This window comes from Hippoglossus stenolepis, chromosome 14, assembly GCF_022539355.2.
Source record: "Hippoglossus stenolepis isolate QCI-W04-F060 chromosome 14, HSTE1.2, whole genome shotgun sequence".
In the NCBI taxonomy this organism is placed as follows: domain Eukaryota; kingdom Metazoa; phylum Chordata; class Actinopteri; order Pleuronectiformes; family Pleuronectidae; genus Hippoglossus; species Hippoglossus stenolepis.
The window spans coordinates 19,725,833-19,753,625 of NC_061496.1; the positions used below are offsets into that span (position 1 = coordinate 19,725,833).

The 27,793-nt window shown below is 42.7% G+C and overlaps 1 protein-coding gene across 3 annotated transcripts; it reads right to left on the reverse strand.

The window, feature by feature from the left end:
• Positions 1-921: 921 nt before the first annotated feature.
• Positions 922-27,419, reverse strand: LOC118120877 (importin-13). 3 transcript variants are annotated; one of them, XM_035176300.2, is made up of 23 exons: positions 27,332-27,419; positions 26,808-26,894; positions 20,034-20,159; positions 19,234-19,590; positions 18,610-18,863; positions 15,425-15,565; positions 14,769-14,910; positions 13,673-13,839; positions 13,334-13,454; positions 12,917-13,064; positions 11,822-12,003; positions 11,152-11,178; positions 10,837-10,971; positions 9,158-9,310; positions 8,727-8,807; positions 8,481-8,618; positions 7,803-7,899; positions 5,867-5,919; positions 4,315-4,381; positions 4,094-4,152; positions 3,895-3,984; positions 3,545-3,726; positions 922-3,102 (listed from the first exon to the last, which is right to left on the reverse strand). In XM_035176300.2, the coding sequence occupies exons 2-23, from the start codon at positions 26,874-26,876 to the stop codon at positions 3,006-3,008; spliced, it is 2,886 nt and encodes a 961-aa protein (XP_035032191.2). In that variant the 5' UTR covers positions 26,877-26,894; positions 27,332-27,419; the 3' UTR covers positions 922-3,005. The 3 variants fall into 3 exon arrangements, with proteins under 3 accessions (XP_035032191.2, XP_035032189.2, XP_035032190.2); XM_035176298.2 differs by having other exon boundaries at positions 27,247-27,409; XM_035176299.2 differs by lacking the exon at positions 27,332-27,419 and adding an exon at positions 23,100-23,157 and having other exon boundaries at positions 26,808-26,891.
• Between the last annotated feature and the right edge of the window lie 374 nt (positions 27,420-27,793).

Genomic DNA, 27,793 nt, shown 5'->3' on the forward strand with positions numbered 1-27,793 from the left:
TTGAAAAATAAAATGGTAATTTTTTTTGTAGACGTTTGTAAAGTTTACTGCTGATTTACTGTGAAGTTTCATGTTGAAAAAAGTAGTGAAGTCTATGTTGTTTGACCCACTAAACATATTTAAAAAGAGGGAGGATAATCCAAATAATTATACATTTCTTCAGTAGTAGTAATGAGTAATGAAATACATTTACTCCATAAATTTACCTAAGCATATGTTTGATGTATGTAGACATAAGACATAGCCTGTACTATTCTTGTATTTAACAGAATATACAGTCACTCGAATCGCCAAATCAGTAGAACATGACATCACTCACTCTCCGAACTGCACTTTACCGTAAAGCCACCAGGACTCATTTTCAGGTCAATAAGGTGCAACAGGGCCCACTTCGGCAAAATACTACTGCCACTTAATATGACATCCCATAATAATCTAGCAGTTTACAGTCCGTCAATGTAAATTATGTTTGCGATGTCCTTGTTTGTTATTGCTATTGTTTAATGATGTGTACTGTTTGATTAGGTTAGGTATTGCTCTGTTGTTGGTTGGTTTTGTGAAATTGTGTTACTTCGACACTGGTTATCATGTTGACTGTGGTGCTGTAGACAGCTGTGGCTCAGGAGGTAGAGTGGGTTGTCCACTAATGAGAGGGTAGGTGGTTTGATCTCCGACTTCTGCGTGCTGAAGTGTCCATCGGCAAGAAACCGAACCCCACGTTGCCCCTTGACAGCTGTGTGATAAAGTGCTGTGAATGTGTATGTAGATGGCTAAACTTTAACGCTTGGCGTGGTCATCAAGACAAGAAAAGTGTTATATAAATACAGACCATTTACCATTTAACCGTGACAGGGAGTGCATGATGGAAATACTCAAATTACAGAGTGAAACCACTCACACACACAGAGAAGAGTCAGGATGTGCAGTCTTAGATATATTTAATAAATTAAAGCCAAGGTACAAAAAAAAAACAATGTACATTTCATACCACCCTCCTCTTCCACGTACCACTCTTCCTTTAAACCGTGACAAACATTTGTTTATATTTCTCACGATACAGACAGAGGATCAGAGCTGAACGTCCCGTCCCTCACAGTTCAGATCAGACTCGGAGGCAGACCAGCTCACTCTCCAGAGCTGACTCTTGCCTCCAGTCTTAGTTTACGTCACATCTTTGTGCAGCGTATCACACGCTGAGCACGTTTGTCCCCTGAACCCCGAATTACCCCCGCCCCACAAAACACATACATGCTACATGTCTGCAGGCACCTCGGATAAGACAGAAGGATTAGACTGAGATAAAGTTTTATCAGAGACCACAAAGTACATTTTGATGCTGTGTGTTTTTAGATGTCCACTGATCCTGCTGATTCACTAGGCTGTTTTTTTGTTTACAGCGGTCACATCACTTCATCTATAATGTCTCTAGCAAATTGGCTGAGCACACGGCCCGTACTAAATCTTGTTGGAAAACGCTGAATAACTTTCTCAGAGATCTTGTTACGGAACCCTAATCCTTCTCGGTCCTCTCCAGGGCAGTGAGCCAGGTGAATGAATGAAAGGATTTTTGGGTATCTTGTTCACGAGCGTTTTGTTAAGAGTTGGTGTCAATAACAAATAGATGGTTGAGTCTGGTCACTGAGTATCCACATGATAAGGAGCTTTAATGGATGGGTGTGATTTGCCGACGAGGTGAAATATTGGACGTACCTGGTCAGCCTTTAAGAGGAGTCTGAATGAGTATGGTGTGAAGAAGTGAAGAAATGAGGAAATGAATGGGCTCTTTGTTTAAAAGATAGGAGGAAGTCATGGATGTGTACTGTAGGTCCAATATAAGTGCACTGAACAAGTGGAAAAAAGTTACATCTGTGCACACACAGCCTCTCATACAGGTATGAACACACGCATACACTCAAATACAAAGAAGTGTTCAGCAATTACTGTTAATATTCACAACTTGATTAATATTTTTGCACGATTACAGTGACTAAGCCGCCCAAGGTCAGGATTAATAATCCCTCCAAATATCTCCTCCCAGTTTCCATCCTGTGCCTCTTTCTAGCTGCCAGCTACTATCATGCCTTCTCGCCTCCAGCCTTCACAGTCCTGCTTTCCCTAAAGGAACCACTGCATAAATATCACTCTCTACGATCCGAGGAGACTGCAGTATGACTGAGCGGGACTGCATGAGGTACAGCCCTACACACGGAGGGCTGGGCAAGAGAGGGCAGACTGTTTTTAGTCCAAGTTTTATGTTCTTCAGCTTTCTGTCTCCACTCAGCCGCCCCTAAAAGCAATATATAACCAAAAAAGGACAAATTCATAAAACATCTTATGATAATTTGGCAATAAATTCTCCTGGGGGCATGAGTGGGAGTAAATATTTCTGTATTCATGTGATTTTTCCTGCAGAATCCACTCCTGACATTGATTCTTCTCGCCTCCCTTTAGCAGCAGCAGCAGCAGGACCGACGACCGCCATCTTTCTATATGTGTACATATACATTTATATACTTAATTTGATTTACTTTGAAAAATAATGTCAAGTAGCTACGTACGATACCACTACCATTTCATATGGATGCTAATCACCAGGAAACAACCTAGGAACCACAGGAAAATCTATAAGGGCAGAACAAGACAGAGAGAGGAGGCGGCGTGAGGCAGCATGCTGGGTGTGCTGCTCGAAGCTCTGCCAAAGAAAAGGCCTTTAAATGAGGAGAGAGGGGAAGCGATCAATCTGAGAACAGAAACAGAAAACCAGAGCAGAGAGGACAGCCTCCCTAAAGCCACCGGGGATTTCATGTTTTGTCCATTAATCCGACGGCAGGTGTGTGCAGGGAAGGTTTCGTGTCTTGTCCTGCGGCGGGGGTTAGGGTAATCTTTACAATCACTTCATGGTATCTTCACTGACAGGGTTTGGTGTGAACTGTGTAGTTGTGGCATCCAGCTGGTTTGCACTGAGGGCAGAGGTCACGGTTAGGTGAGAGTCCAAGGGTAGAGTTTCAGTATTCAGCGGCGTACTCTGTACCATGGAGCCCTCTGCACAGTAGTGTGAACTCTTTCACCATTTCCTTTATCCGCCTCTTGTTCACTCGTTCTCTGCATGATGGAGGATGGCAAAGAAAAAAAAAAAATACAAACAATTATATAGTATATGTGAAATAATAATTTGGTTTAGTCGACTGGACAGACTCATTGGCCCTGTTCAGACCTGGTATTACCACTCATCCTGAGAGATCTGATCACAAGTGCTCAGCTCTAAATTCGTGTGGCATTAAAATGCATCCTGAATGTTTCTCCTGTGACCACTTGTGATTGGATCTCACTTCCCGCTCTCACACAATAAAAAGTATGTCGCCACATGTGTCCCATGACCACCTCCAAGTGATCTCAAGACATGTTGAGGACACATTTGGGTACGTTCACACATTTATTTAGAGCTGACTACTTGTGACTGGATCACTCAGAACGGATGATAGTACCAGGTCGGAAAGGGGTCATTCACCAAAAAAGCTGTTGCAACAAATGTCCGGTACTGTACCTGAGTATCTGCTGTGAGAAGTGGTTTTTCTGGTCCACTGTGACCCGTGACGACGGGAACCCTGGCGGCTGCAGTGCCTCCTTCAACCACACAGCGAGCAGAGAGAAGCAGTGCTTGTTCAGGGAGAATAGCACTTCTGCAAACTGGTCCATCAAACTCCGAGACGCCCCGCCCCCGATGCCCTGGAGAGAGAGCAGAGGAGGCTTTTTGCATTAGGGACTTAATTACAAAGAGAGAGGGAGAAAAGTTTGGAGTGTGATACCACAGCAAACTGCAGTGGCTTGCTGTTGAAACAATGATGAAACAGTTCTATGGTGTGATGTGTCCGTGTGTAATGTGGTGCTCCTCACCTCCAACACGGCCTGTACCAACAGCTTGCCATCCTCCTGCACCAACCTGGCCAATGGAGGCACATCCGAGCAGCGAGGTAACAGTTCAGTCTAACGCAGAGACAAAAAGAAAATTACTCTTTACATCTACAGTGATGGCTTGATTAACATTCATGTTTGCAAGGGATTCAGTTGTTTTTGTGTGTGTGCGCGCGCTCACAAAGAACAAGCACGTTGACTTGACTGTCGGAGCTTCAGGAAATTTGAGTGACAGAACTCCTAGAAGTGGGAGAGAGAGATAGAGGCATAAATAAACTACTGAAGATTGTTGTCAAACATTTACAGTTTGTACTTTGTACTGACAGGCAGATATTTCACAGCAACTGTAGCAAAACACACAGTAAACTGTGTGTGTTTGTGTGAAGCTAAGTGCAAACTTACCACAGTGGAACACTGCTTTCACGTCAAGACTCTCAGACAAGAACAAATCGGGCTTCCGTTTGAGGGCCTAGAAGGCAGATAAAGGCATTAAACAGAGTATGTTTGTGTCTGATCCAACCCAATCGGCACTGCTTCACCACAATTCACTGCATAAGCTCCTTCAAAATACTGCTATCAACAATACCCGCTCAGCCTGGTAGCCAGATCTGACAGCAACACAGGACTGGGACCAGATCTGCCTACCAGGCTATTGTACTCTCTCCGTCTGTTTAGAAAAAACTATATCCAAACTGATACAGAGATCCTCCAATGCAGAACTCAGCAGGTATAACAAACAAATTGCAAAAAATCAAACTTTGAAATCATTAGAAACTTAAGTCAAACTAAAGGCAATGATGGTTTTGGCTTTGTTTCTAGAAATCAATCTTACTTGAAACATTACTTTTCCTTGTTTTATTTTTTTTGGCTGACTGGATTGAATATGCAACAGAAGTGTGTAAGTAATTAACATGTGCATATAAATAGAAATACAACTCATCTCATAATAATGAACTCATTCAGGATGGAGGAGAGGAGAGAGGGAGAGAGGGAAAGGGAGAGAGATGAAGGTCAGCTCTATCCAAAGATAGAAAACAAAGGAAGAAGAATGAAGACAAAAATATAAAACAGAAGAGCCATCAGCCAATTTGTCTGAACTGATTAATATTAGTTGAATATTAATTCATTTGGGCTTTGATTGGCTCTGGGCTGGAATGACTTCAGAGGACGAGCAGGTTCAGAGACTAACCAGTCACCTGGGACCACAACACTCAGACGCAATTACATCAGCTTCCCAAGAGCGCTGCGTCAACTAAAATGTTTCATCTGAGAGTGTTGATGTTTTTTCCGGGAGCAAATGTGCCCTGATGTTGACTTTACAGAAAAAAAGGAAAAGAGATTAAGTCAAAATTAAGAGCTTAAAATTGTGACTTTCCAGGCAGAACGTTAATGTGCACAAATGTCTCACTTCTCCATTTTGAAGCAGCATGTAGTAGAGCAGTGTAATACACCCATATCTTAATTAACTGAAGGATTACACAGTCCTGTGTGAGTTATGAGAATTATAATGCCATTTTAGGATTATTAAACCTTTCTAAAAACCTAGAGGCTGTAAAAAATGAACCGCCAGCTCACAAAAAATATCTTTGTCTTTCTTAGCTACAAAGAAAAAAGATTTTCTTACCTACGAATGCATCTACACAGCTTTAAATATCGATATGAAATGGATGTATCAGGTTTTACAATTATCAATTATCTATGGGATAGTATGTATTTCGATGTGGCGAGGTGACTGTTAGAATCAAAAGCGTTTGAGAAGAGACTGATGTCTCTTTTTCAAACATGCCCCTCACGTTTCATTCCACTGCCTGGCCTATGTGATGGGACTCCTTAGGGCCCAGCAAAAGAAAGAGATATAGAGAAGGAGGAGAGGACAGAAAAAGGGAGAAAGTAGAAAAGGAGAGAAAGAGGGAGAGAAACCCAAAGTGAATGAAATAAGAAACCAAAAACACACCTGAGCTTGGAGTTGCATAAATGAATCAACAATATCAGGATGATCCCTGGGTCCTAAAATATAATAAAGATGAAACTTAAGAAATCATAAGAGAATAATATACAAACAGCAACTGAATAGATTCAACAGTCATGTAGAAACAAAAGATAACTCAAAAATATTTCATTGAAAAAATTCACAGGTGAATAAGGAACAAAGGGGTGGTGGGGGGAGGGCATATGAAGCTTTGGCAGAGTCTTTGAAGAACAGACCAACCAAAAACCAAAAACAGGCAGAAGACATAGACATGGGTCTGTCTGGAGATAAAAACTAAAAACAAAGAAGTAACGAGAGAAAAAGAACAAACCTAAAGAAAGAAAAGTGGGTTTGGAGTGGGAACCCAGGAGGCACCTCTGTTACTGTTACAGTTTGGAGGAAAGGAGGCACCAAACCTGAATGAATCCCCCTCACCTCTCCCCCTCATGAGACACTGCTGGCATCACTGTGATCAGACAACCAACACGTTTCCTCGCAGGTTGAAGTGCTTCGGGGAGAGAGGTGATCAGCAAGGGTTCATTCAGAACTGGTCAATAACATCCCCTTCAAAGATGAGCCTGTAGCCATCGGCATGAATCACGCTCAAAGATCAGGGTAAGTTCTGATACAACTACCTCCCTTATGCTGGACACAGACTACAAGACTTAAAAATGCGACAGATTACAAATCAGGCACAATTAAAAACACATTTCTGAGTCCGAGTTGAGATTCCTGACTTTCAAACAGGGCTTATTCCGATATCTTTAGTTTGGTGTTGGAGGTACTCCAACACCAAACTTGTAATAACACGGAACAAACGTCTGTAGTGAGCGCCCAGCTTTAGCTGTTCCCAGACTCCAAACAGGTTTCCTGCTCAATACCCCCACCAGACCTCATCCACACACAACTCCTCGAGAGAATACAGGGCTTATTCAGAGGGCCGAAATGAGGAGCCAGACTCTAATCCCAGCACAGCAGTGGCTGCAGCTGTATTGAGCTGGCACACCCTGCTATGCTAGTCGTCAGCCAACTGAATAAGCAAGAGGTCTCTGTGCTGTGACTGTATCCTGCACTGATACTGTCTACTGAAGGGCACCTGCTCAGAAAAGAAAGTGTTTAGAGGCAGGAGGAGAAGCAGCCATCACTGAATCACTCAAAGCAGGAAAGGAAGAGAGGGAAAATGGGACAACACAACGGGAGGGGAAGAAGCAGACAGTCCTGACACAAGTGCTACAAGCCGATAGTAGTGAATTGAATTATATCATCTCCTTGATGATGTCTGTAATATGTTGAGAGAAAATCAGAACATTCATCTGGCTATAGGGTCACGCACATGAGGATAAAGGTTACTTCCATGCAGCCCAAACACTCAACAGCAAATTCACAACTATATAAATGTAACAAATAAAAAAATAAAAAATGGAATAAGCAAAGACTAGGCTGATCAATACAGAAAACATTGCAACTTGTACAAGTTAAAAACAAAACATAAAGTACTTAAGTGATTTAAATAATCAGTCTGCATTGATAAAATAATCATTTGAGACTTTTGAGACAGACCTCTATGTGTTTCCACTTGCATAAAGAGTCATGAGAGCAAACGTTTAAAAGGTCAAATGTGACAGAGTCCAGTGACCTCTGACCTGGTTATTTACCTCCAGGCCGAGCTATTTTTATTGTCTACAGCACATAAGCAATTGCAACTGTAAATGGGAGTTAATGTAACAAAAACATACACAGAATATGAAACAAATTTGTTTTCTTTTATTTTTAGAAATTCGATTAGTGTCTCTCTCTCCCTTCTACACCAGCGATGTTATTCTGCAGCTCAAGAAATCAAATCAGAAGCAAATTTCTACCAGTGGTTTGAACAGAAACAGTTCACAGTGTTCACACACCCGCCCCGTGCTGGACCCCCTACCTTGCTGGAAGATGGAGAGTGTTACCGAGGTAACCAGCTCAAACAGAGCCTTGATGGGTGGGAAGTGGTCTGTCTCGCTGGCAAAGATATGAACCATCTGAAACAGCAGGACATCAAATCAGTCACTCACCGTGTTACCCAGGTTACAACAGGCAGCAGCAGGAAACAGAGAACGTCAGCTGTGGTTAAACCTGTGTTTAACTACAGCTGGTAAATATTCAGACTTCTCTCATATTTCTGAACCAAGGCTAAAATGTTTTTCAGAGATATTTGACATGGCAGCCTGGTGCAGTGAGTAAACAAGCTCTATAATGGCAATTTCCATTAGAGATAGAAATCTCCCTGGCCTGTCTCAGACTTGCAGTTTAATATTATTATCTATTTGACTCTGATATAAAAATTGCAATTAGCAAGTTAGTTCAATGACTATGAACTGGGTAGAAAAAAACTTTATGAATGTTATGACAAAAGAAAATGTAACTACCAATTTAAAAATGTTAATTTGTTTTCGTCTTATCTGTTCAAACAAATGATTGAGAATCCTGTATCCGCATTTACTTTGTAGCTTATTAGTTCATACACAGGCCATTCTTTTGACGCACATCTGCATGTATCCAAACAGTATAAACAGACAAAATATTGAAGTGTGATGTTTCGTGTGTGTGAATGATTGTGTACCTGTCGTGTGAGGTCGAGGGCGGGGGCTTGGGGAATTGTACTGTACATCTGCCCAAGCATCTCACTTAGCTGAGACACCATGGGAGCAAAGTCGTGGAGCAGCGTCTTCACCGACTTCTCAAAGATGGCACACACCGCCTGAGAAGCAACATGAGATCAGCTTCACTGGAGTGATCGTATCATTACATCTCTGCATCATTCAGGAAGTTCTTCAAAAGCTGAAATTTAACAATGTTGACGACTTACCTCTACAACCTGCGAGTCATTGAGCCACTTGCTGAGGACCGTCTGTATGAGAGCAAAGACTTGCTGCAAAACCACCACCACCTGACACACACAAACAAAATCAAAATTTAAATAAAATGGATAAAACACAAACTAATTAACAAGGAATAGCATTAGGTATTGACATTTTACACATGGGATCCTATAATATCCTACAAGATCCTACATATGCCATATAGGCATATATGCCTATAAGCAGAATTACTAATGAATACGGGTGAGTGACAGGACGCACTCTCCAGTTGGCCACCCACACCACTTCAACCAGCAGCATCCGATGTATTCAGAATAATATTGGCCATTATCTCTCATTCATAGATTAAGCCCATTGCTTACAGTCAGTCTATTTGCTAAATCACCCAACCCAGTGACAGTGATGTGTGGTGACTGACCGGGTTTGGTCCAGGTGGGGGTGGGGCTGCTTTGACAGGTGGCGCTGAGCCGTCCGCTGATTCGTCATCCTGCTTGCTGATGTCGAGCGTAGTGAACAAGTTGGACAGCAGCCCCAGTATGTGAATGATTGCCAATTTATTGGAGGGATTAGGCTAAAAGAAAAAAGAAAAGTGATAAATTAAATGTTACAACTGGTGAGCACACAACCTAACCCCACTGTACAACTGGCTCAGTGAGTTCATTGGTGTCTGCTTTAAGAAACCCCTGCTATTATATTCAAGAGGACCAACAAACCTTACATGCTAGATATGCTACCAAACATTTACTCCTGGACAGTATAAGACTTTTGAAAATGATCACAGTTTTGGTAATAAATAATTTTTTTGTCATCATTATTCTTAGAAAAAAATAAAGTGATATTTAATGAACAAAATAATTGGCTGATAAATAATAATTCATGTCAGTCCTAGTTAAATAATATAAACCTAAGCCTGTAAGTATTTCAGTAGCTTGACAGCAATATTGCATCATTTTCTTACACGTTTTCTCACTGTCATGGACACACACGCAAGTTCACACACACACACACACACACACACACACACACACACACACACACACACACACACACACACCTCCCCCAGGTACAATCATTAATTAGGATTTCGCTAGCAATACTTAATCATTGCTCTGTCTCCATGGTGATGTAACAGAGCCAAACGACTAGACAGAGGACAAAGATGAGACTGCCACGCCCTCTCACAGCCACATCTCTCCTCTCTTGTCTAAAATCTACCTCCTCACAACTTTGATGCGTTTACTCCACAGCATATTGTGTTCGACATCCTCGTCAGAGTTGCTCCACCAGCATTTTTCATCAGCCCTGCCCGACATTATGGTCATTCACCCCTGATGTAATGTAACCTTAAGGTCTCCCCCACTAGGTGCCACTATTTTTCCGGTTCCAGACACAGCTCCTGATTTCTTAGTCTGATGTAATGCCAATACATCAAAATTAGAGACAGAAATAATAAGAGAGGGAGAAAGACGGGAAGGGTATATTAGATAATGTGTGACTGTGTTTGTGGAGAGTGAGGGGTGAGACAGGGACAGAGACAGACAGACGCATAGAGAAATGAAAAGCTTCATCTAAGCTGACATCTCTATTCACCCCACCCGAGGTCTTTACTGAGTGAAGAACAAGGGATCAGGAGAAACACTACTTCCTTCCACATCCAGTAGATATTAAACAGTGTATTTTTAGATAACCTCAGCTCCATATTTGTACTATCCAACATGATAAACACAACATCCAGGTTCCACTAGACCTGACATTTAAACAGGGTAAACAATTGTCCTTTGCATGATTGTGTGCATGCGCAAGTAAAACGGCTACCTACTGTAACTATGTGTGCAAAGGCACTTTTTCATTTTTAAAAACTCTGAGTTTGTTTGTGTTTTTCCATGAAGGAGTGAAACTGTGTCTTTGCTACTCCCATGTGAGTCACTAGCCCGTGGTGTAGGGTCAAATCCAATCTGGTCCCACAGAGTAATGTTCCACTGCGGTGACACCACACAGACTCAAAGCGTGTTCCAATTGGCCAGAGTCCATCTGTGCTTGCTCTGTATTTGTATGAGTGTGTGTGTTTCACTGTTACACATTGCTGTGTGTACGCACCGTCTCATCCGCTAGCTTCTCCAGTTGTTGAATGTATGGGGTGATGAGAGAGTGAAGGTTTCTGAGGATGTCTTCCACAGGGAGAGCGGAGAGCAGGAAGCCCAGAGCCTGCATCAGCCACATGCACTGACTCGTCTGCAGGAGGAGACGATCGCAGGTTTATTATCAGTACAGCCACAAGTCAAAGTTTCAAACTGAACCGGATGTATCATACACACATAAACTTGGACTTATGACTAATGGCATTCTTTCACAGTATTCCTTATTTAAATGTCACTTCTGAACTGAGTGAGAGTGAATGTGAGAAACACTGACCTTGTGGATCTGCTTTATAAGCACCTCCTTTAGAGAAAAAAAAGTCAGAGTGATGGTTCTTTTATTCTGAAAGTACGACATCACAAATTATCCAAGAAAAGTAACTCCAAAATAACTTCGCTGAGGGGATTTCAAAGAGTAATGGCTATTTCTGGAGAGCAGGCAGATTACATAAGTCTGCAACACCAGAGCCATTAAAAGTTTAAAAAAAATGTTAAAATGTATTATTACTGTGGTGAGGAGAGTCAACCAATTGGAACTTAGATAAACCACAAAAAAATTAAGAAACATCCATTTAACAACACATGCGCTGTAAATACTAGTCGTACAAGTAGCACAGACGACAACAGAAGTGTTTCCAGTGATGACTCGCTCGGACGAAATTGTCATTCAATGCTTTGTTACTTTTGAAGTTGGCTACTTGTCAGTGGTGTTGAAAATTTGTTTTTCACAGATTTATATTAAAAGGCAGTGAAAAAGCATTGAACAAGCACATCCTGATTCATCTTTTTTTTACCCTTTGGAAACGCGTTCATTGTCATCCCTAATTGCATCATGTGCTGTCAGGAAGATGTTTTCTAAATTTGCTCTCTAGACCAACATGTTATCCGCTTTTATACCTGATCAAATGGATAGAAAAAACAGCATATTAAAAAAAAGGCACAAGTACCTGAGATACAGCGACTATGTTGGTTGCGTAGGGGGGCAGGTCATATTTGCATTCCCTACAAATCTTCTTAAGTGTAGACACAGAGGAAACAGAGAGGTCAGGGTTTCCTAAAGCCTGTAGCACCAAGGGCAAAACACTGCTGAGCATCACCGGGTGGTCAGCCAACCATTCAGCCAGAGCACCTAGTGAGAGAACAGATCAGATACGCAGTGAGAAACCGTGCGTGTGTGTGCGTGTGTGTGCGTGACTGGAATAAAACATTGTCATTTTCTTTTCTTTTTTTCTTTATGCTTGGGGGTTGCAGGAAGCCAATCCCCAGCTGACATTTGGCGAGGGGCAGCGTACACCCTGGGCAGGAAGGCAGTCTGTAACAGGGCTGATATGAGCTGTTTTCAGACATTACCTTTGGACATTTTCCTGAAATATTCCTGCCAGCATCCCAGTAAAATATCTGGAAGATGCCCAAGGGAGCCAGGAGAGAATACAGCAGGAAAATGTCAGAAAAATTCACAGCAAATGAGTGGGTGATGAAGTGGGTGAGTGGGTGATGAGGTGATGACAAAACTGGAAGAATACAAATATCTCAGGATGATGCTTGTAGTATTGTTGTCAATGCAAAAATAAACATTACGGCTGAATGGGTAGCTTCTTCTCCCACCATCTTCGACGTGCTGTCAACAAAAACACTGTTTTCCGTAGTAACATTTATATGTCAAGTCCTGCCTCCTGCATGCTCTACCCAGAAGCCACCCCTCGCCTGAATGTTCCAGACTTTCTCCTGTTGTTGTATCTGACTCAATCTTCATATGTGGAAGGCAAACTCCCAAAAATATCTGAACCCAATTTTCCAGACATTTTCCGAAGTTCGAGTCTGAAAACAGCTATGGAGACAAACAACCCTTCACACTCACACCAAGCTAAGCTGCATGATTTTGAACTGTGGGAGAAAGCTGGAGCAACTGCAGAAAACCTCCACACAGAAAGGCCTCAGCCCCACTGTACCACCATGTCATCCTAATTAGCTTCTTTTCTGCACATTTAAAATGCAATAATAATTTATTTAGACTGGTATGATACAACCAGTACTTGTCTTACCTATTGTGAACATCACTGTGTCTGCTAACTGGACGTTGTTGATATTGATTCTGGGGATGAGTCCTATTAGGCCTGGGATAACGTCGGAGTAGTTCACGTCTATCGTCTCTGCTATGGACTGGAAGCCGTACAGCAAAGCTTCTGTGTGCTGTAGGAAGAGAACACAGTTCGGGTAAATATGAGAGAAAAGGCAATTGCAAAAAGTTGAATTTGAATTAAAAAAAACTAACAAAGGAAATTGAAAAAAAACTAAAAACATTGGGAAATTCTTATTTATATAAATTGTTTAAGGACTGTAAATATATATTTTAACTTTCTTGAGGTGTATTTTGGTTTGTGTGTGTGGACTTGATGCATGGTTATATACAGTAAGTATAATAGTGTGTATGTGTGTGTGTGTGTGTGTGTCTCACCCACCTGCCACGATGTGGGCTGCTCTGCATTAGTCAACAGTCTCCCTAGTTTATCATACAGGTTACTCAGCAGCTCTGCTCCGAGCATCTCATACACATACATGAGTGTGTCAGAGATATCCACCCTAAAAGAAAGACATACACAGACATTTTAGGGGCACATAATCTTCAAACAATATCTGTTCATCTCTTTGTAAGCCAGGTTCTGCCCTCTCAGCTGCCAGTCCAGTAACACACACTCATCTGGTGACCAATCATCCCGTCAACAAGTAATTTCTGAAACAATCAGGCCGTCACTGACACACTGGCACACAACAGTGTAGACACGCAAAAACACACACACCTGTAGATCCTGAACTGCTCTTTCTCATCTGAGGACCAAGATGCGTACTCCTGGTCGGACGGGAACTGGGCTTTGTGCAGCAGAACATCCACCAACTGGAAATACACCGGCCTGTAGACCTGCAGATACACTGCCTGCTTTTCTGACTCAAACGACATGATTTCATCCTGTGGAAGGAGGAATAAGGAATAATAAGGACAAGAAGAACTAGTCTTGGGTCTGGAACATAAAATAATTTTTGCACTTTACCAACCAAAAGCATCTGTTGTGGCTTTCACAGTGTTAAAGGCTATTTACCAGACACTTGAGTGATGTCACTATTTATTAGAAAACAGCAACCCGATCTCTTAATATCACTCACTTCACATTACCAGTTTGCATAAACCAAGAATTGAATTATGTTGTATAACACAGAAGATAAAAGCAAATGTACTCAGACATGCTGTCAGATTTTATTATTTGAAAAATTGCAGACAAAGGCCAGAGCCCAGTAAGTAGCACATTTGTACAACGCAGAGTTCATGATTTTATACAGTAAAGAGCTCCAGCATGTTCTTGTACGCCACATTTGAAGGACTTTCCAGGGCCAGTTCCCATAAATTCAAGGATCCATACAGCATAGTTAGTGACGTGAATCAAGGTTCATTTGTGTTACAGCACTAAGAATTTTTATAATGAGAATGAAAAGGTTTTACAGTAGTTCACGGAGAGCAATTAAAAAGAGAATGAACACTTCTTAGCTGTGCTGTGTTAGAGTGGTAGAAAAAAATGTGGTCTCAGCCGCAGTGTGTAGCTGATTTACTAATGTTTTATTTTTGCAATACAAACAAACATACATACATACATATATGTGTATATATATATATATATATATATATATATATAAATAAATATGTGTGGGTGTGTGTGTGTGTGACTATATTTTTCTCAAATTCCAAAACATAAAACAAGGCTCATTTTGTGTTTATGTTCTGAGAAGTGTGTAAATCATGCTAGTTGGAAAAAGTGCAGTGACCCTATATTTATCAAATGATCATTACATTGCTTTAATATTAAGATAGAGAACTTCATAATATTGGATTTGAACATGTCTTACTTGTAGCGTGTACCAGAAGGTGAGTGTGAGGGAGCTGGTAGTCTCATTGACTGGGTAGTGGCCGGGGATGCCTGTACAAAACATGATCATGTTGACCAAAGCCAGGAAGTTCTGCCAGTGATCCACCTGCTCCAACAGAGTCCTGGAGAGAGAGGAAGGTGAAAGTCAAACAGCTGCACAGTGCAGGTTGTACACAGGTGAAGGAACAACTCACTCTCAATGTGTCATTCATTACGCACAAGAGCACATGAAAAGGAGACATGGGAGGATGTAGAGATGACACACTCAAGACACTGAACAGCGAGTGTTGCAGTGCGGCCATTTGATTGAGAGTAGTTTATTTATAATATTTTATATTTATTGATTTTAATATAATTGAATTAGAGAATCTGAACTCCTCCCAATATCTACTAACTACCTCTGTCTGTGAGTTTTCCTCACTGTTTGTCTGTTTCTCAGTAGGATTACTCAAAAACTACTGAACCAATTTCCATAAGATTTTGAGGAGGGATTTTGAGGCCATTAAATTTTTGGAGCGGATCCACATAGACAGGCAGCTCCTGGTATTTTTTTTTCACTTTATTTAACATGGTGAGATAGGATGTTAACCTTGAGGGAAATATGCTCTGAGCGAGCGAGCGAGCACACACACGCACCTGGAGTGGTTCTCTCCTAGTGTGACAGCGATCCGGCAGATTCCGTGGCATGTCTCCATGTCTCCATTCTGAACAGCCTCTCTGAGCTGCTCCTGGAGGGCGAGCACTCGAGGAACCAGTTTCAGCAAAGTGTTCACATATCTATAACCCGTGAACACAAAAATACAGACAAAAAAAACAAAACAGCAGAAGTGACAGGTTAGACTCTACTTCATTTAAAGAAACTGATGTGAAATCAGACACAATGCTATACAAATGAAAATGCACAGCCAGTGACACTCACCAGATGGATATATACAACTGACTCACACCACTCACAGATAGGTTGATGTATTTATTGCTAGTACTCAAGTGTATTTATATATTTATTTCAAATCAAATCTCAGTCCACGTCAGTCCAACCTCTGATCCAGCACACCCACCCCTAAAAACCCACACATCTACAGGGGAACCAGAAAATCTATTCAGAGCTCCAGCTCAGAGCTGCGCCGCTGTCAGTTTATGTTCCGTCTTCTTCCTGCTGTCTCAGCCGTCTATAATAACTAACGCACACACAAACTCACAATAGCACGAGTACGCAGCCTTTAACGCAAGCTCGGATCTGGTCATATGACATTAATGACAACATTGGATAACATCCTCCTGTCATCCTTAATGACAGTCTAGTGAAGGGGTGACATTTGGAGATGAAGGTCGTGCGTGTGTGTGCGCCTGAATGTCACTGAGGAGATTATGTGTATGCGTGAATACTGTGAATGTAAACCATATTGTGTGTGTGTGTGTGTGTGTGTGTGTGTGTGTGTGTCAGTCCCAGGGGGTTTGTGGTATGCAGCTTGTGCTTCATCTTTCATGAGGACATCAATAAGGACGTGGGTCCAGGCGGATGAATATTCATCAATGACACAACAAGGTGAAGGAAGTAAGTAGTAAAATTCGGGAGAAAAAAAACCAGAACTCAATCAGAAAAATGTAGAATTGAATCTGATGTTGTCTAACCCTTTTTCAACTAATGATTTAAATGTTGAAAAAATTGGAAAAACATCTATCTGAACTAAAAAGTCTGAACCCCAAATGATGCAATCTACAAGCTGGACCCAGAGGTTTGCCATTTTGCTATTGATTTCCTTTCTGCCCATTGATAAATCCTTTAATTGTTAAAAGTAATCTCTTTTAAAAACAACAGTAGCCAAACAAGATGATTGGCTAGAAACAATGAGCTAATATGCCTCCTCTGCTGTGGGTTAAACGCATCTCTTACCACAGTCCTGGAAACATTTATTATTCCAATTTCCCTCAGGCCCTTTTATAAGGCGAGGAGCTGAATATATGGTCCTGCCTTATGATGTTGAGTCCCATGCTCAGCTGCCAATGCTGATTCAGCCTTTTCTGGAGAAAAGCTCCACCCTTCTGTGATATGTATGTTGTTCTGGCCTCCATCTAATAAGCCTGTACCTGTGTGTGTGTGTGTGTCTACTGGCCTACATCTTCTGTATTTGGCTGCGCGAGTGACGCTGAGAGAGCAGTGCAGGGACAGACTACACTTACTGTAACTGTGTATGTGTGAATGGCAGAGTGTGAATGCACTCAGAAGATCATTCATATTTAACAAGGCGCTCTGCAGATGCAGGTCATGCACTCTTAGCTCGAAAACAGGACTTGTTGTGTATATTGTGTGCGATTAAAAGTCGACTGGATTCGTATGCGTTCTTCCGTTTCTGTCATTAGAGACGACGTGGCGGTTCCTCTGAGACGGTCTGCTGCAGTCTCCTCTTCTCTAACACACTGTTGCCCTTCCTCTCCTCTTCTGCTCCCCCGTCCTGCTGTTATACACATTCTCCCTCAATCCTGACTCCTCCTTTATGCCCTCCATCCCTCCTCCCCCACCCCTGATCCCCTCTACAATTACTGCAACACTTCGAGACAGGGGAAATGGGTTGCCTGGCAACAGGATGCAGCTGGACCAATAGCATCCCCCCAAATGAGTTGACTGTAATGTGTTCAAACAGAGGGAGAGAACAAGAAACAGGGAGGGGGCTTTAGTTCTGATTGTGAGAGGAGAGAAAGGGGGAAAAGGAAGAACCCAAAGAAACAGTGGCAGATAGATAAAACATAAAACAAACAAAGCAGAATCTACACAATGAAAAGAGGTGGGCTATGACTCAGAGAGAGAGGAAGGAGAAACCCCTTATAAACAACCCCCATACTTCTAACAGATTCATAAACACAAGACAATTTATCTTCTCAAATGTAACCCTGCGAATCACACAATGCTCTGACAAAAACAGAAGCCACATGTGCCTCAAGAGACGCCACTAATGAGACAGTCAAGACTTTTGGGAAGATCTCACAAACAAGCACATGACAGAGGACTGTGATCTGTTCAAGTAACACACAATAAGAGACAGGAGGAAATAAATTTATATTGGAAATAAGTGTACAGTTGTACAAACCACCTCTGAAATCAGAATCAGAGTCGATTAAATGAGCGCAGCAACACTTGCTTAGGCTGTTCTCCCTGTAACTCTCCTCACCATTAATCGCCTTCCTACCGTCTGCTCGCTCGACATAATGTCAGTGTCTTTAAACTCACTTGTCAGCAGCAACTTTACACATACGGACCCTCCCCCCATCTATGATGCAGTGCAGAGGTGTGGAGGATGGAGTCTTATATTCCTGTACACTTTCACACCTTCCTCTACCCTTCTTCCTCTTTTAGCTGTTGTCTCTTCCCGTCACCCCCGCCCTCTATCTCTCCCTCTCTCTAGGGGAGGGGGTAATGGGTGCCTGCCACGTCTGAATCAGCCAGGGCATGATGACATCTCTCCCAAGCTCTGTAACCATGGCAACACCAGCCAACCGAGAAATGCCTCTCTCCTCCCCCTGGCTGTCAACTTGCCCTGTATCAATCCCTCCTTCCTTCCCTCCATCCCTCCCTGACGGCCTCCCAGTGCCCACCCTCTGTTTCCCGCTGTCAGCTAATACATTCTTTTTTTACTCTCCTCTGATGTCATTTCTTCAGTCATTACCATGACAAGCTTTTCATAATGTTGTGCCTTCTTTCCTCTGCCTTTTCATTGGGTTTGCATTGGAGTACACACTGGCACACATTTGTACTGTGGAAGTACTACAATATTTTGCGTTTTTATTATTGATGATATTCATGCAATTTCCACATCAGTACACACCTTTGCGAGTCGGGCTGTGAGATGGCATTGACTATTGCCTCTACTGCTGTGTCGAAGAGCTCTGGGTCAGGCAGGGCACTGAAGCAGTCGTGCACCAGGTCTTCGCTCTCGCTGAGGGGCACATCCAGCAGCACCCAGGATGACAGGCAGCGCAGCACGCGAGCTTTCACTGCCCCAGGACTGTCTGTTTGTCGCAGCAGTTGCTGCAGTAAGGGACACACTGACCCCCACTCGCGGCCCAGGGCACCCCGAACCTATAGGATGGATGATAGCAGGACTTAGACTGATAGTGTTATGCTCACATGTTATTATCCTATGTTTTATAGACATGGGTATCAAGTCTTTTATGCTGGTGCCATTAAGATGTACTACTTTTTTGGATATTCAGGCTGTTCTCATCTACAAACCCTTTAGATACATTCACAAAATGTGTTTGTTGATATACCAGGACATAAGTCAAGACTATGTAGACAAGTAAACACGTTTCAGTATTTTCTGCCAGTTTCAGGGAGTTCCACAACATTCTCAATACTTGGTACTCAAGACACAATTCGGTCAATAATTAATATGATATGAAACGAAAACATGAAAATACTGCACAGGTGGTGCTGCCTGCAGACATACCTGTCCCTTTCGGTACTGTGGCAGGCGGCTGGTCTGGAACTCTTCAGGCAGGACAGTGAGCAGCTCCAGCAATGCCAGGCAGCGTGCCCGGCCATCCACCCCTCCCCCCTCTTCCTGAAACACCCGCACCATCTCTGAAACTGCGCCTGGCCACGCCTCGGGCATTGTGTTGAGTGCCAGAGAGGCCAGGGCCACACACAGGCGGGTGAGTACCATCTTGGAGCCAGAGGAGAAGCAGGCAATCTGGGAGAACAGCTGGGTCTTCAGAGACTCGTACTGATCTGTGGGTATGTCTGACCAATAGCGGGAAATCTTGGTATGGAGTGCACTAGCACCGAAATACTGGATCTCTGGCACCTGTGACAGATGATAAGATAGATACAAATGATGCAAAATGCTTTTTTTCTCAGTGTGTTCATGTGTTCATGTGTCAGGACTTGACTGTTGATGTTTCACTTGCATTTACGACCAAAAAAAGATGCGCCCAAAGTATAAAATGTATTTATGAGCAAATGTGCGGATTACATGTAGACGTTTCCTAAATTCAGCAGCTTGTAGGTGGACACTAACTTGATGTCAGGTGGACTGCTGGCTGAGCTCAGAGTGAGTGAGACGACCTGCTTACAAAAGCTGCTGTCATCAGTTAAATTAAGAAACCTCGTTGGCTGTTTGTCATATCAGCTGTCACTAATTAAACTTAGCTGCTGTCGATTGTTGCATCCCTGCACGCCGCTGTCAGTACCTATTAAAAGTAAGTAGTAAAAGTAAGCGTCAAGCCTGTGGGTGTGCGTTCACTGTACCTTGTCTGGGCTCAGCAGAGCCCAGCAAAACTGCCAGGCCTGGGGCGAGACCTGAGCCTGCATTAGCCATTTCTGGGCCAGATTCTTGTTTTCTATATTGGGATCATAGTACAACTGGTGGAGAGCCTAAGAGGAAAGGAGAAAGAAAAGAAGAAAACTGAGCACAGAATGAATCCATACAATCTGTGGATGGTTGAACAACTTTGTACTTTATAACATGCCATTTGAGAGATGTTTGCGATCACACTCCATGCATTCACAACAGTCCTTTGAGCTCTTGTTTGATGGAATAAAGTGGGTACCTTGAGAAAACCAAATCATTTTCTTGCTCTCAAACAGGAGAGCACACAGACACATAGTTGATAGTTTACCTCGAAAAACCTGGACAATGGAGAAAGCAGTGACCTGAAAACAGCAGTCTCTGAAGTAGAGTTGTGCGTAATTTGAGTACTTGAGTGCAAGGGGAATGCCAAGAGAAAGGAGATAACGGATGAGGTAAAAAAGGGAAAGCAATGAAAATAAAAGAGGGGAAAACGGGCACATTAATTAAACAGACAACTCTAATCCCGGCAGTGCTAGAGGAGAGGTTTAGGCGCTACTCTGCAAAAACTCTGTCTCACACAAACGCAGCTAATACAGATGCTCCCTGAACTCTGAACTGAACAACAGTACATGTCTGACAAGCAACACTGGGAACATTTGGTGAGCTTCTGATTCTCGTCTTTAACCCCTGAAGCCTGCTCACATCAATTCCTCCACCACCAACCCTTCTCTCCATCTATCCGACTCCTACCAGCCTATGATACATCAGCTTTCATTCCATCCATCAGCTCTCTGACTTGATCTCAGTCTTCTACTAAAAGCTACATTTCTCCCCATTCACTCATTACAGATGTATAGGCTGTGTTATAAGGGAGGATGAATAATACTGTGAAGAAAGGGTCACAGAGTACGATGATGCAACTGCAGCTATAGAGAAGAAAATCAAAACAGTGTCAATAAAAGCTGGAATCAGAGTCTCAGCTGATGTTCTCTCCCTGTTCGCCATCCTGAAACACAATAGGGTTGGTCGATGTATACCGAATTGGCATATGAGGACGTCAATACAGACGTGATTGTCAGGTATAGATTATAAATTAAGGTGGTGTGCCCAAAGTAATGTATACAAATACAAAGCAAATGATCAAAAAGGTAATTTAATAAAGAGTTATCCACAACCCTGTTCTTGGATTTTTTGCAATATTCAATAGTATGAAAAAATGCTCTGTGACACAGTGGTGCAGAGGTTAGTACTGTTTCTTTACAGCAAGAATCAATTGGTTTCTGCGTGGAGTTTGCATGTTCTCCTTGTGTCTGCATTGGTTTTCTCTGGGTACTCCGGCTTCCTCCCACAGTCAAAAGACATGCAGATTAGGGTTAATTGGAGACTCTAAATTGGCGGTAGATGTGAATGGTTCTTTATCTCTGCATGTTGGCCCTGTCCAGGGTGTACCCTGACTCTCGCCCAATGTCAGCTGGGATTGGCACTAGCTCCCCCCTCAACCCTTACAGGTAGGCTTGGTGAGTTGTATCTGAATAACCTTTTTTCGTATTTGTTGAAATCGTCTTCACGTTCCCATAGCATCAATAAAGAAAAAGAAAAAAGCTGGTGCCCTCGCAGGACTGTCATAGACACAACCGATTGAAGTGATTCGCTGGCGTACCTGTCTGTCATAAAACAAGCAACCTGCCTGTGTGCACCCTGCCCAGGCTTGCTCTGCACAGACCACAGACTTCAGCCGGAGAGACATACACCGTTAAAGTAGAGACGATAGCCAGAATTTAGCGAGCTAGTCACAGAGAAGTCAGATTCTAGCAGTTGTCAGGCAGCCTACATTCATGTGTTTGGGGGCGTAGCTTTGACGAGAGGGCCTATGGGAGGAGGTGAGATGTACTGGTTGATTTTTTCAAAGTATAGCCAGCTCTTGCTAGCTTTACCAGGATTACCAACCCTAGCTTTAAATGATAAGTAATATAGACAATGGGCAAAAGATGGATAAAAGTGTTTTCCAGTGTCAATCAAAACAAAATACTTGACCATTATATCCCTTGTTTTGTGTTGCTCTGGATGATGCAGTTTAACACTGTTAGATTCTCATTTACATAATACATTGTGGATTAAACCAATCTGTTTATCTTTGTTTACAGCTCAGTACAGTGAAGGCACCTGAGTAATATTACGAGCAATGATGCTGGGATCAACATTGAGATGATGAGCCCAGCAGACAGCCCAACCCCCTATAACGGTGTATAATTATCTATATCCACATACTGTACGACTCTGAACATGGCTGGCTGGGTGTTAATGAGCAGAGAGCTGGCTGGCATTTGTACGTACATGTGTGAAAGGGAGCTATAGGTGCAGGTACAGTGCATCAGGTGCTGTATATACAGTGTACCTGCTGCTTCAACATCATAGCTGGTAGGTCTCTGTGCTCCTCTAATATCAACCTCTACCATGTTTAGGTTTTGTATTTAAAACTGAACAGGGCAGGGCTGCATGACGAAACAGTTGAAATATTAAATGGGTTAATCTGTTGTGATTTGAGGTCTTTTCATGACTCATTATCGCACCTTCAATCAAAAAGCATTAACATGAGGGGGATTTTTGTTAGTCAGCTCCACTCTGCCCTTTCTGTAAACGAGGCTGTGATATCAGGGTTCCAAGCAGCAGCGGCTCATTACCGCAGTCCTCTGTGTGATCGCAGACCCCTCCTTATCCAATCCCAAACAGCACCGTGTCTGAGTGCGTCTGTCCTTTCCTGGTTTATTATCAAAGCACAAGACACAAAACAGTCTCCTCAATTCACTGCTTTAATCCTCTCACAAAGAACCGCCGCCTCTCTCCTAGAAATCAAGGCAGAAATGCCGTAGATATCTCCACTAACTGTAATTGTGCGTTATTAATTGGCTTTTAAAACAAGCAAGATACATGCACACCTCTGGAAACAGCAGTGTTTGTTTTCAGCTCAGGCAGCTAACTGTATCTCCAGATGGTGGCAACCTGCCTGAACCACCTGGCTTCACCTGAGGATGGCGTGCTCCTGGCAGACACTGTCAAAGGTCATTAGCCTCCTCTCCCGTCCTTTTTGCAACAGAGGGAGGAAGGGAAGAGGGATGCGAGTGTAAAAGCATGGCTCAGTGAGACACATTCACCATCTGCTCTCATATATAACAACAGATTCACTGTAGCTGCTATATGCTTGTGTGCTCGTGAGGAAAACTATAGTGTGAGTCCAACACTACGATACCTTTACTATGTAGGACAAATATGAATCAGATCAATGCATTACGATCATTGTCCTTAAATAATATTTTTTTTGTGCACAGCGTAGAGATTTCGACGATGAGAAGCAGACAGATTTGACAAAGGGGCAGTCTTTATATGTTTTAGTGAACATCACAGAAATCTATTTCCCCAAATTTGTATTACCTCATCCCACATCATCAAACACACACACTTTGGCCATGTCTTTGCACACTGATCAAACTCAGGAGCCAATTACCCCTAACTGCCATAGGTTGACTGCATTTTCGAGCCATCTGTCTATAACAGTGTCACGCTCAAAGTCATCGTGGTGACGGAAGGGCAGTGCGGGCGCTGTGCTGCAGAAGGCAGTATCACACCACTGACCAATCAGGACACTGTGTTATAACTGTGAGAATCAAAGGCAGGAATGATAATTAATGAGGAAACAAAGAAGAATAGTTTATGTCAGGGTGTGCGTGGGAGGTTGTTGACAGCAGACGGCCAAGACAGAAATTAAGAATACCATGTTGCCAACAGTGATCAAATCTCAGCACATGAAAAGCAAATTCACCCACAAAGCAACATGCAAACCTATGAGCACTGAACTTTTTTCTTTTCCGTCATATAATTCAGAGAACTGATCACGCACAGCTGCTGAATCAGTGGATATGCCATACCATCTCCAAGCCTGCTAAAATAAATAAAAGGATAAAGATAAAAGCATGTATACATCATGTAACCTACAAGACATGTGATCCACCTTGATCTTGTATGTATTACTGTCAAATACAGAAATGGATGTAATGCTTATAATGATCCCTCTTTTCCTTCTGAAGTAGCCTCTCATACCACCGCAAAACTAAACAATAAACCATGCAGTATCTCTCGGTGTCAGATTTCTCTGCCCTGCTATGTTCTGCAATATGTTTTGCTGGCAGCCTGAATCATCTGCACAAAACCACGTCACAAGAACACTGCACTTGTATGTCGCATACATCTGATCCTAACTTCACTTGAAGACAGTTTGCATCACAAGCTCGGCAGGATACTGTGGGAGTAATGTACTGACCAGATGATTACAGATAATTATGGTAACAGAGATCCGTCCCTGACCAAGTGCCCTTAAGCAAGATGCTGACCCAGTACAGTGCCCGTGCTGTGCTTCTTTCCGGTGGTACAGCCGTTGTTTCTCTCGGAGGACAAAATGCAAAATGACAAAACCCTGACTGGCACACTCTTCACAAGCACATTGTAGAGCTCTGAAATTACTCCAAAAGCCACTTGCAAGCTGAAAAGCAATTCTGACGTTAATTACAGTCAAGTGGAAATTTAAGGCAGTATACAAACCCATTCATTATACACATCAAGTTATTGACAATGTGGATCTTTGTTCCGCAGACCCACGACTGAACAAAGCTCTTTCTATTGGACACATGGACACATACAAATACTGTTCCTGGAACCATCATCTCCACTACAGCCCACTGCACAAAAAAAGTGCAAATTTTGCACCACTGGACTTTCAGCAAAAGCAGTTGCTCTCATCATCTTATAAGAAGCACAATTCCTCATTCTATTGACGTCCTCAGAAATGACCTGTCTGTTGCTGCTGTGACTGTTTGGCGAGGGAGAAAACAACGTCACAGATTCTTCTAAAACGGCATCGAGCTGATGATCTGATGCTGAAACTACTGTGATGATCCACACACTGATTCTGCAGAAATCTTTTTTCTCCCTCTTGTTCCACTGAATGAACAGCATCATGCTGATTCCATAACCCAATACACATATGTCATCCCAGCCAAATTATCTAGAAGAAGATTTATCTCACCCAAACAGCCTGAATATGCTTTCTAAATATAGCAGCGTCTTAGAAGAACAATATCTCATCAGTTTTGAAATGCAAGTGTGGTGTAATTACAAAAGTGCTCACAGCCTTTGTGGGAAGTGATACTTCAGAAGCTCTTTGTCGTTTTCTAGCAGTTAATGAGATTACTGATAGTGCTGTAGCATGAATGCTGATTGGAAAATGCACCTTAGATTTAATAGACCCTACTAGGACATGACTAACTGGCGTACTGTTTTCCTGTATTCATGAAAGACAAAGGGTGGATCAGTTTTAAAGTCAAAAGTTCAGTGTCTTAAAGTAGGCTACAATGACATCACAGATAATGTGCATACATTTTTTTTTTTTTTAAATATAGTTCTGAAAAACCAATCCCACTAGCCACTACACTACCATTTAACCACAACTCCAAGCATTTCCTGTTTCATATTATTAAATAAATCACTGAATGCATATCTGACATGTGGCTCAGGTCATTTTTTTGATGAATATCAGGCTCTGTTTTTGTTCCCTTGGGGTATTCTGGAAAGCAATGTTTCACTTCCATTGTAGCTGAGACGCATTACAAAAAATTTGACTGATTTATTGAATATTCTGTGCACATTCATGAGGTTGGATTTCATGGAGAAATACCTTAATACATCATAACAAATGATTTATGAAACTGTCAGTTCTATTAATTTTACATTTATTTAAGCTTGCACACAATACAAGTGTTTTCTCCAACTTTAATGTGATCAAATTTTGAGGAAATGTTACTTGTTTTCCCTTGAGCCACACAAAATTATTTTAGAAGTCATTCTTTCCATCTGTAAAAATGAACATGAGCGATTGAAAATAGATTCCGTCCAAAGGGAGACAGGACCTCACTCGCTGTTTGTCATTCCCTCCCTTTTATTATTAAACCAGAAACCAGGTAATCAAGCCAAGACATTTCCCCTGCAGGAATGTGCCTTTCTCCCTCAAACCTGCCTCTAATCATATCTGTCGCATCACCTTCCTCCTCCCTCACCTCCTCCTCTTTCTTTACTGGCTCTGTGACAGACATCGACCCTGTCCCACCCATCCCTCCCCCCACCCAATCTATCTCATCACATCAACTCTGCTCCTCCACAGGAGCACCTTTCTCCCTCTCTCTCTCTCTCGCTCCTCTCTCTCTCTCTCTCTCTCTCTCCTTGCATCCTCCCCATTGTCTCCCCACACCCATATGCTCTCGTCCGAGTCAGTGGCCGCCCAGCAGCAACCTGACAGCCACAACCAGCACTGTGCACACACGCACACGCAAGCGCACACAGACAATTACACACAAACACACACGATTCAACGCAGAAAAACAAGACCCAGACAAACATCTCACAATGACACACATGGCAAAGCATTGGCATTGGATATTTTGCTCTAATCTGCTCGATCATTCGGAACACTAGTAAAGAATTAAAGATGAGAGAATAAATATTACAAGGACAGATGAGCTGAATGCCTGTGTGCAACTACGGACACGTTATCTCTCCAAATTAAAACAGTAAATACATAACGTGGCTGCAAAAGCAAAGCTCTCGTGCTTTATTTCTGCAGACGTGCGTCATATTTCGAACATGAAGCTTCATTGTTTCCTGCTGACACGGAGCACAACCCTCACCTTCTCTACGTTGTCCACGGTGAAGTCCAGGGCGTCCGGTGTGGCTGCGATCCTCCCCGGCGTCTCCATATCTCCGCTGACACGGAGCTGTCAAGCGACAGAAGAGGAGCAACACATTCAGGAGCGAACAGCCAATGTTAAACTTCAGTATTGGACCCAGCGCCACCCCCCACAACACATCCACACACCCGCAGCTCACATCCACACATCAGCAGGACGAGCTCGGGCTGCTACGTTTTTTAAAAAATCACACGAGAAGCTAACCGGCAAGCTAACATTAGCTCATTTAACTTGAGAGCTCGGCTAGCCGATGCTAACCACCACAATAGATAAACACTAGAGCGCGGCTAAGCTAACGCCGTTCTAGCTAACGAGGCAATTCATGCAACTTAACGCTCCCCTGGTGCTAAAGGGCACCGAGCGAGGCAGGTATACTGACATTTTCAAGGTGTGACAGCATTACGAACACAATGCCGTCTCCGAGTGTGTTCTGTGGGCTGCCTAAGTGACCGAGATTTCCACACCTTTCTGTCCCGAGACGGTGTGAGACGATGCGGGCAGATCCGCTCTGCCGCTGCTCCGTCACTCGGCGCTCTGCTACATTCAGGCACCGTGGGAAAAAACAGAACTGTCAGGGACCACCCAATAACACGGTGCGTGAAACAGCTATTTCTATAGTTCCATTCACAGGCAGAGGATATTCCAAAGCAGAAAACACACACAGATAAACTGACTGCGCTCCTGTTGTGTATATTTTGCTTCTTCTCTTTATTAAACGAGGACAATGCACAAAAACATTTATCTCAAAATGAGAAGCGATGATTTAGGCCAGATTTATCAGCTCCTTTCCATCTGCAGTCATTGGGCAGGTAAACATTAAATCTAAAACACACCAATTACATTAAAACATTAATTTACATACAACACCACCAACGGCTCTATATCACGCAGTTATACAGACAGATCCACGAGTACACATCAACATA

Coding starts and splice junctions, on each gene's coding strand:
- LOC118120877 (XM_035176298.2), bottom strand. CDS start 27,267: ATGCTGTCACACCTTGAAAAT. Junction 15,566..18,609: donor TCACAGCCCGACTCGCAAAG/GTGTGTACTGAT, acceptor CACGGGTTATAG/ATATGTGAACACTTTGCTGA. Junction 9,311..10,836: donor AGAAGCTAGCGGATGAGACG/GTGCGTACACAC, acceptor TTTTTCTTTTAG/CCTAATCCCTCCAATAAATT.